This window comes from Sinocyclocheilus grahami, unplaced genomic scaffold, assembly GCF_001515645.1.
Source record: "Sinocyclocheilus grahami isolate Dianchi unplaced genomic scaffold, SAMN03320097.WGS_v1.1 scaffold304.1, whole genome shotgun sequence".
In the NCBI taxonomy this organism is placed as follows: Eukaryota; Metazoa; Chordata; class Actinopteri; order Cypriniformes; family Cyprinidae; genus Sinocyclocheilus; species Sinocyclocheilus grahami.
Window position 1 is genome coordinate 676578 of NW_015505483.1, and position 10804 is coordinate 687381.

Genomic DNA, 10804 nt, shown 5'->3' on the forward strand with positions numbered 1-10804 from the left:
ACTTGATTGCAGTTGTTGCTCCAAAGGGTGGCACAACCTCATCATTAGATTTAGGGGGGAGCAATTACTTTTTCATGTAGTGCCAGGCAGGTTTGGACAGCTTTTATCCCTTAATAAATGAAATCATCGTTTAAAAACTGCATTTTGTATTTACTTGCATTATCTTTGTGTAATATGAAAATGTGTTTGATGATCTGAATCTTTTAAGTGTGACAAATATGCAAAAAAATTGAAAAAACCAGGAAGGGGGCAAAAACCTTTTCATGGCACTGTAATTGAACTGGATTTGTGTCTGTAGGTGGGCATCGGGCCAGGCATGGGCTTTAACGTGAACATGGCCTTCACCGGAGGTCTGGAGCCGCCCATGGGAGACGCAGACTATCTGGCAGCATTCAGGTAACACCGTCACCCATATATACATTTTACACCAATATGACAGACGGTCTATATAACCTTCACATGGCAAATACTAGGGCAAAAAATATTTTTCAATTAATCGTTTTTTTAAATGACGTCGATTCGATATCGATTCTCAAAAGCCGTGAAGCCGTGAATTCCGGTATTTATTTCAGCACACATTTAAAACAAGATCTGATTAACGTGAATCTTATAATTAGTCTTCTCCACTAGATGTCACCCTTATTTACCTTGCGCGATGTTACAACAGAAAGCCTGTCATTCATTTAGCGCTTATCATGGCCATACGCGTGATTCTCAATTCTCAGGTGAAATGCTATAGTAATAGCCTACTATAAATCTGCGGAAGCATTTGATATTAAGCATAAGGCGCCATGATTTCCACAATGAATGAATGGCAGATGGCGCGGCACACTGTTTTGTTTACTACACACATACTAAAGCGCGGATGACGCTCGCGGTGTTTTCAGCTTCTGCCGTCTCACTATATGATGATATGAACACGAATGTCATTCCAGCTGCTCTGAGAGTCACTTCATTAGCATTTTACCGTTTCATTTGAGAAAACTACCGTCATATCACATACACAGCAGCTGCAAATTCTTCACGGCAACCCGTCAAAATAAAAGTTTAGTTTAACGTTAAGAAACTGTCCAAAAGTTGAACTTTTTGGAAGGTGTGTGTCCCGTTACATCTGGCGTAAAACCAACATAGCGTTTCATAAAAAGAACATCATTCCAACAGTCAAACATGGTGGTGGTGGTAGTGTGATGGTCTGAGCTTCAGGACCTGGACGACTTGCCATAATTGATGGAACCATGAATTCTGCACTCTATCAGAAAATCCTGAAGGAGAATGTCCGACCATCAGTTTGTGACCTCAAGCTCAAGCGCACTTGGGTTCTGCAGCAGGACAACGATCCCAAACACACCAGCAAGTCCACCTCTGAATGGCTCAAGAAAAACAAAATTAAGGTTTTGGAGTGGCCAAGGACTTAAATCCGATTGAGATGCTGTGACATGACCTGAAACAGTCCGTTCATGCTCGAAAACCCTCCAGTGTGGTTGAATTAAAACAATTCTGCAAAGAAGATTGGGCCAAAATTCCTCCACAGCGATGTAAAAGACTCACTGCCAGTTATCGCAAACACTTGATTGCAGTTGTTGCTCCAAAGGGTGGCACAACCTCATCATTAGATTTAGGGGGGAGCAATTACTTTTTCATGTAGTGCCAGGCAGGTTTGGACAGCTTTTATCCCTTAATAAATGAAATCATCGTTTAAAAACTGCATTTTGTATTTACTTGCATTATCTTTGTGTAATATGAAAATGTGTTTGATGATCTGAATCTTTTAAGTGTGACAAATATGCAAAAAAATTGAAAAAACCAGGAAGGGGGCAAAAACCTTTTCATGGCACTGTAATTGAACTGGATTTGTGTCTGTAGGTGGGCATCGGGCCAGGCATGGGCTTTAACGTGAACATGGCCTTCACCGGAGGTCTGGAGCCGCCCATGGGAGACGCAGACTATCTGGCAGCATTCAGGTAACACCGTCACCCATATATACATTTTACACCAATATGACAGACGGTCTATATAACCTTCACATGGCATATTATGGTCTTTGTTTATATGTATAATGCAGCTCAGCATCTTTTTGCCATCATGAGCTGACAGTATTTGCCATCATGAGTTTTTGTACTAGAAATCAAGTCAAAAGACTTAAAACTCTTTAATACTAGGGCTGGCCAACAAAAAATATTTTTCAATTAATCGTTTTTTTAAATGACGTCGATTCGATATCGATTCTCAAAAGCCGTGAATCTATCTTTTCCGGTATTTATTTCAGCACACATTTAAAACAAGATCTGATTAACGTGAATCTTATAATTAGTCTTCTCCACTAGATGTCACCCTTATTTACCTTGCGCGATGTTACAACAGAAAGCCTGTCATTCATTTAGCGCTTATCATGGCCATACGCGTGATTCTCAATTCTCAGGTGAAATGCTATAGTAATAGCCTACTATAAATCTGCGGAAGCATTTGATATTAAGCATAAGGCGCCATGATTTCCACAATGAATGAATGGCAGATGGCGCGGCACACTGTTTTGTTTACTACACACATACTAAAGCGCGGATGACGCTCGCGGTGTTTTCAGCTTCTGCCGTCTCACTATATGATGATATGAACACGAATGTCATTCCAGCTGCTCTGAGAGTCACTTCATTAGCATTTTACCGTTTCATTTGAGAAAACTACCGTCATATCACATACACAGCAGCTGCAAATTCTTCACGGCAACCCGTCAAAATAAAAGTTTAGTTTAACGTTAAGAAACTGTCCGAATATATTACCATTTAGCAGTCTTAAGACTCAATGCTACTACTGCTAATAAATATTAATAAATCTTTATTTTTAAAGGAATAATCACATCTGTTTTCTTTTTCATTTTAACAGTAAACCTGTTGTGCAGCACTTTGTTTGCCAAAAAATAAAAGGGATTAATTCTCATTTGATTAGGATCAATTAAATTAATGTTTTATGCCTTCATCTGATTACTAGAAAAATTAAGAACATTTTAAAGGGCCCTATTATTGTTTAAAAAAGGACCCTATACAAAAAAAAGTATAGGTTTAAAATACAGGCATGTGGTTCTTAATTGATTTTTATTAATTCACCATTTGTAAACTGATGTTTACTGTTCCATTTTTTTTTTTTAGAAATATTAATAGCATTTGTATTAAAACTATAGTCACTGAATGTAATCAAAAAATCGAGAATTGAATCGAGAGCTGGCGAATCGAAATCGAATCGAATCGGGACATCTGAATCGATACCCAGCCATATTTAATACCTATAAGTAATTTTTGCTGTGTAGTTTTTATCCCATTATATCTTATTATCCCAGCCCTCAGATACTGATGTTAGTTGTTCCTGGTTTGAGACCAGCATGTTTTAGTGGCCGGTTCAGAATCCATGTTTCCCACCCAGAATTGCATTTTATTTGGAAATGTGCAGAATGGATCCAAGTTGGGCAGTGACACCATATGAAAGAATCGGTAGACCCTTTAACCCTCTATGGTACGCATTATGTTCTAACCATGAAATCTTTTTTTAAATAAGTTATTACATGAAATAGCTTTAATTATATTTGACTAATCAGTAAACACTCTTAACTAACACAGAGTGATATGTGCCTTACAGTGTTTATGTATTTATCTCAGTGTATAGTTATTTACTCGCTCAGCCTATTTAAATTACCAGCAGCTGCAGTCAGGTATTACATGTGGCAGAGAGTGGCCTGTTTAGGGCTGAATTTATCGCAAGGCCAATGTGCTTTTATTGGATGGGCAACCCCAGTGACCTCACAGCCAGTAGAAGTACTGTATTTCACCACAGTGTGTGACTCAAAAAAGGATGTGGTGATTGACTAACTGACTCTTGAAAGCTCCATGGAAAACACTCCAGTTTGATGAGTTGGATCAATTAACTTTTTCTTTTTCAGCCTGACATATATTGATAGGAAGGACATTAAAAAACTATTTCAAAGAGAAGCAAAGGCTCTGTTCCAAAACCTAGCGAGCCTACATAGGCAACTGCTTGTAAAGTGAAACCTCATAATTGAACGATTATGAAACGATTTTGGTGTTCATTGAATTGTATTCATTTTTTCTTATTTTGCTGATGCATTATAAGATTGTGTTCTTAATCTGAATTTTGCATCATTAATTTTGTCAAATTGTTAGCTAAATATGATATATAATACACATTTTATATATATATATTCACACATACACAGCGGGTAAAATAAGTATTGAACACGTCACCATTTTTCTCAGTAAATATATTTCTAAAGGTGCTGTTAACATGAAATTTTCATCAGATGTCGGTAACAATCAAACACATACATGCATACAAACAAAACAAATAAGTTCAGAAATTGTTACATGTAATAAAATGGAATGACACAGGGAAAAGTACTGAACACATGAAAAAAGGGAGGTGCAAAAAGGCATGGAAAGCCAGTCAGTAATTAGAAAGCAATCCTGGCCTTTGTCAGTGGAAATGAATATTAGCTGGTTCAGTTCCAACACGGATGATGAAGATGAAACGAGGATGGTCATTTCGGCAAGACAATAATCCCAAACACAGCCAAGGAATCTCTCAACTGATCTCAGAGAAAGAAAGTAAAGCTGCTAGAATGGCCCAGCCAATCAACTGACTTGAATCCAATAGAAAATCTATGGAAAGAACTAAAGATTAGAGTTCATAGAAGAGGCCCACAGAACCTTCAAGATTTGAAGACTGTTTGTGTTTATGTGGAAGAATGGGCCAAAATCACAGCTGAGCAATGCATGCGACTAGTTTCTCCATGCAGGAGGTGTCTTGAAGCTGCCATTAACAACAAAGGCTTTTGTACGAAGTATTTAATATATTTCAATAAGCGTGTTCAATACTTTTTCTCTGAGTCAATCCATTTTATTACACAGAACTTGATTTCTGAGCTTATTTCTTTGTTTTCTTTCTATGTATGGATTACTTGGGTTGTCACAGACATCTGATGAAAATTTCATGTCAATAGCACCTTTAGAAATATATTTACTGAGAAAAATGGTGACGTGTTCAATACTTATTTTACCCACTGTGTGTGTGCATATACAGTATATATATATATATATATATATATATATATATACATTGTACTAACATATATAAGTATTGAATAATACATTTGATAGCAAGTATACAATAATACATTGAATAATGCATAATTTTTAGATTTACCACATTTTGTTGACAAGTATTTTTGCCATGTTTTTCGCAATGCATTATGGGATCACATTCTGCATCCTCAATTTTGTCAAAAGAAAGAAGATGTACGTGTATATATATATATATACAGTGGGTACGGAAAGTATTCAGACCCCCTTAAATTTTTCACTCTTTGTTATATTGCAGCCATTTGCTAAAATCATTTAAGTAAATTTTTTTTCCTCATTAATGTACACACAGCACACCATATTGACAGAAAAACACAGAATTGTTGACATTTTTGCAGATTTATTAAAAAAGAAAAACTGAAATATCAACTTAAATGATTTTATCAAATGGCTGCAATATAACAAAGAGTGAAAAATTTAAGGGGGTCTGAATACTTTCCGTACCCACTGTATATATAATACTTATATATAATGCAGGTATTGAAAAAAATGCTAATTTGTAATTGATCTAATACATTTTATTGATACTTTATGGTATTAATTGAATTATATTTATTTTTAACATTTAGTTATTTATACTGAGCTTTTCGCAATGCATTAATTGAAAATTATATATTTTTTATTAGATTTAACACATTTTAACGGCACTTTTTTGTATTTATTAAATTATATATTTTATTTAATTAATAAATTATTTTTTGATACATTTTATTTTTTTTTATAAATATTTGTTTTGTTTTGTTATACAATTATTTATAATTGTATTACATTATATATTTCTATTTTATTCAATTATATTATTTTACTATATATTTTTTTACTCTAAACAAAAAACATTGTTTAGCATTGTCTGCCGTCTTGGATTGTGTTTTCACTAAGCTTTTCACAGTGCATTATGGTATTATCTCATCCGTTAAGAATGCACATGATGCTGCCTTAAAATGTGGGCAAAAGAAGGTATTTTTTAATTGTGCTGCATACTTTTTTGCTTTTGTGTCAGTTTCATGATCTTTTAAAATTAAAACTAGAGGCACAACCAAATAGAGCCAAACCAGCTCACTGGTTTAATATTGCTTAACTAACACCCATATGACAGCCAAACAGTGTGAAAAGCCCCAGGAAAAACCCCATTTTCACAGGGACTTTCATGAACTGTAGGCAGTTGTTAGAGAATTGGTTGGAGAATGGGGTCTTGTAACAATTTGAATAAGCACTGCTCATCCGTTGAACTGTCCCTTTTATCTGTAGCAGGGGCTGATGGGAGTCTTTGATGGTGAGCCAGTAAAGCTGAGCCCCATTAGCATTGGTGTTTGGGGCTATTAATAACCCCCTCCCTCACAGTGCGGGAGCACGGCCGATTCGAGACGCTCTTTGAAGAGGGGCCTCCGTGCCCAACGCGTTCAGGCTGCTTCGGCAGGTAGATGGCTAAAATATGGCCCACTGCAGGGCGATGATAAGACAGGATAGTCCTCGCTCATCCCTTTTTTAGAAAAAAATGGACCACCTCCTCTTCTTTGACCCAATCGGCCTGCTCTCAGTCTGTCCGACTGTTGTCGTAAATCTCTCCCCAACACGTCTTGGATAAATTCGCCTCACCTCCCTTCAGCGGCCCTTCCTCACACAGGGTCTAAGTGATGCCAGCTGAGTCCGACCCGTCTGCGCATCTGACCTCAGATCTCCCCCTGATCTCATCTGCATTAGCAGCCGTATTAAGATGCTCCGGTTTGGCTATTGAGAATCAGTCAGTTGGAAAAGCTTTTAAGCTTTATAGTTTGATGCACTTCTTCCTTCGTAAAGACTGCAGGGATGTGACTCGCTTTCAGTCGCTTTACGTTTCCGTATGACTCACAGACACGTGTGTTGCCAGCCGCTGTACTCATACTCTGGCAAACACCTTTACTATACCGGTCCATTCATACTGATTCATCCATGGCTCGTCCCACCCAGAATGCTCTCATCCCCCTGTAGAGACGTCTCTGTTTCAGGGTAAACAAATCATTTTATAATTGCCGTGACAGATGTTGTCACTCACTTTTAGATTGCAAAGAGTCAAACTGCAATGCACATGATTTCTATTGAAAAACTGCGTTATGATTTTAATTTTTATTTGCAGTTATTTTAATTTTGAAATATATGCATGTCATACATCTATTATGCCGCTGAGACGATGATATATTATAGATTATCTGAGACAATTATCTTAATAGCAAAAAAAATGTATATCAAATATCTTTGACATTTGTAAGTATAGCAAAAAGTTAAATTGTTCAAAATATATGACATAAAAGCAGTTGTCACTCATTATTTCAAATGTGAAAGATAATATATTTTACAACAAACCTTTTTTACTGATTTAGTTATTTCATTTTTACAACTGGGGATTTTTTTAGGGGGGAAAAGCTGCTAAATGACTAAAAGTAAATTTTATTGAGAAGTTGCTCGTTCAGTCATGTGTAATTATCATTATTATTGTAAAACAATCAACTTATAATAATTATAATTGTAAAACAATCTATATTTTTATTATTATAATAATTATTATATATATACAGTATATATATATTGTTTTACAATTCTATGGTGTGACCTTAAAATAAAACAATGTTTTATTATAAAACAAAGTTTTAAAAAAATGATTTAATATAATACAGTAAATTGAAGAATTATTGAGTTTTGGATTGAATTGATTCTGTTGGAAATGCTGCTGCAGTTGTGGAATGACCCAAACCGTCTTGGTGTCAGCGTTTGCCTTCTACATGAGAGTAGCTGTGTAGCACAGTATCTATGTGTATTACTGTACTGTTTGAGTTACAGGGGCACCTGAGCTATTATTTTAATCAAATTACATGCAAATCTGCTCATGATTCATTCTGAGTCAAAAGAAACTCCATGTTAAGTGACTCTTAGTGAGAGTTGTGTTCATGGGCAGCTGCTATCTGTGTGCTGTAGCAGTCCTGTGTGCACCCGTGATCCACCCAGATGAGGGGATGCTCTCTCTCTCTCTCTCTCTCTCTCTCTCTCTCTCTCTCTTGTTTTCTGTCATTAGCTACTCTGCACCAACTTTTCTCAGTGTTTGATTTAATGATCCCTGGAGACTGAGAAGGGAGAACACAACACTTCATATATTTCTGTCTACTGCCTTCCTGCTCACGCCTTTCTTTCTTTCTTTCTTTCTTTCTTTCTTTCTTGCTTTTATTTGTTCTTTTCCTTATTTTTCCATATTTTTTGTTTTTGTCTACATTTATTTTTCTTCTTATCTTCGTTTATTTTATTTGTTAATCCTTTCATTCTTTGTCTGTTTTTCTTTTCTTTTTTTTCTTTCTTTTATTATTCTGTTTGTTTGTCCTGTCTATCTTAGTCTGTTTTTGTTTGTTCATTTGTTCTTTATCTATTATTTGATTATTTATATTCTGTCTTTTGTTTGTATGTTTGTTCATTCTGTATTTTTGTTTAATTATTTTTGTCTTTTGATTGTTTGCTCTTTTTGTTATTTGTTTATGTCTGTCTTTTGTTTGATTGTTTCTTCAGTATCTCTTCTTTAATTGTTTGTTATTTTGCTTTTTTTTATTATATGTTTGTTCTCATTCTTTTGATTATTTTACTTTTTTGCTTTGTTCTTTCATTTGTTTTTGTTCCTTCTATATTTTTCTCTTTTTCTATTGTTAGTTCTTTCTGTGTGATTTGTTGTCTTTATTTTGTTTATTTGTTCCTTCGATATCTTTCTTTAAATTGCTTGCTTGTTTGTTCTTTATTTTTTCTTTATTTGTTTATTGTCTTCATTTTGTTTGTTCCTTCTGTATCTTTCTTTCTGTCTTGTTTTCCTTCTTTCTTCTCACTTATCACATTCCCTCTTAATGCATGCCTCTTTCTTGTTCACCCTCATCTTGTTCACCCTTTCTCTCTTTCCCCCCTTCTCTCCCTCCGCTCGCCGTGTTTCCTCCTCAGTGATGTTTTGTGGGCCTCTCGAGACAATGCATGCCTTACGGGCAGCACCTTCTTATTTAGACCCAGCCAGTGCCACGTTGCATTTGCAGGGGATCAACCCTAGGATGAAGAAAGGAGGGAGAAAAAAGATAAGAAAATTGGCTCTAATGAAAACCAGAAGCCCAGGCACTCTCACCATGAACTTGGAAACAGAAAGGAGAATTGAAGTTAATTCAAACCAGCTCTTTGCAATGCCAGATGACAAGGCTTTGAAGTGCCCCCCTCCCTGCCGCCTTTACTCTTTGCGTTCTCGCTTTTTTTTTTCGTTGGACGGGGGAGCGATTGGAAAAGCCTTTGAGACTGATGGATAGCCATGTCTAGCATTAACCCTTCAGTGGCCATTTTTTGGTTTTACAAGTGCAGGATCTTCTGCTCCAAACCGCTCTTGGCATGTTCCAGCTCTGGGATTTGGTGGACCCGTGAGGTGGGATCGGTTTTCGAGAGCCTCGTGGTTCCAGTCCATGTAATTTGTCTCAGTCCATTGCAAGGAAATTTGCACAGGCTAATACTAATTACCAGTCATAAATCCTTGCCTCATCTTGCACGTCATGAGTCTTCCTCATCTGCGGATCCGTTTTCTGGGTGCCCCCCTGGCAAACATGACAGAAAGTTTCCCTGAATAAGCTTTTGGACAAGGATTCGGAGTTTGGAGTGGAGCGGATGAGCATCTAGAGACATGGTGGTCGCCGTTTGTCTTGTTCGTGCCATGAGAAGAAGACATTTCCAGAGTGTTTGTGTGAGAGACAGAAAGAAAAAGCATTTACAACATTGTATATCCCAGACACACGGTCCTGTGCTCTCATGCCAAGCTCCGCTGTCTTCCCATCGACCCCACAGCGAGGCAGATGGGCTGCCACTGGGGAGAAGAGGAGGAGGAGGACGATGAAGACCTTCTCACGCTCTGTAGCGTCATGTTCCTGAGACTCCGAGCCTGTTTTCACACTTGCTTTGATTGTTTGGTCCGAACCACAGTTTGACAAATTGTGAACCGTCTTGGAGTTCACATGAATCGAACTTTGATTGTTTGTTTATGTCTGTCTTTCTTTAGCTTGTTTGTTTGTCCTTTCTTCTTCCTTTCTTTTTTGTTCTTACTTCCATCCTTCATTCCTTCCTTTGTTTCATGTCTCTTTGTTTACTCATTTTGTCTCTTTGTTTGTAGTTTTTCTTTCTTTCTTTCTTTCTTTCTTTCTTTCTTTCTTTCTTTCTTTCTTTCTTCTGCAAGTTATTCTTGATTACTCTCACACAAATTGCAAGTTCATATGAATCAATCTTTCAAACCATCTCAGGTGCAGTTCCTTGTAGCGCATCATAGTTCAAAAAGATTTAACATTGTTAAATGCAACTTTTTATCTCACAATTCTGACTATTTTCTCACAATTGCAAATTTATTTCTCACAATTTAGACTTCAGAATTGTGAGTTTATATCTCGCAGGTTTTAGTTTATATTTAATCATTTTCTATTTTTTTCCCCCTCAGAATTGTGACTATTTCTCACAGTTGCAAGTTCATAGGCTTTTTCTCGCAATTTTGATTTTATAAATATCAAGATTTCAACTGTGCAATTGTGAGTTTATATGTAGAAATTGGAGAGACAATTCAATTCAAAATAGTTGCAATTCTGAAAAAAAAGTCAGAATTATGAGGTTACCTCACAATTGCAAGTTTGTCAAAATTG

At 36.4% G+C, this 10804-nt stretch overlaps 1 protein-coding gene across 1 annotated transcript in view; it reads left to right on the forward strand.

Annotated features, from left to right (window-relative positions):
• LOC107601379 (histone deacetylase 4-like) overlaps positions 1-10804 on the forward strand; it is a 200749-nt gene that overhangs the window by 151834 nt on the left and 38111 nt on the right. The window contains exon 21 of the mRNA XM_016293542.1: positions 299-396. Within this exon, the coding sequence (XP_016149028.1) occupies positions 299-396 (98 nt within the window). The remainder of the gene's footprint in view (positions 1-298; positions 397-10804) is intronic.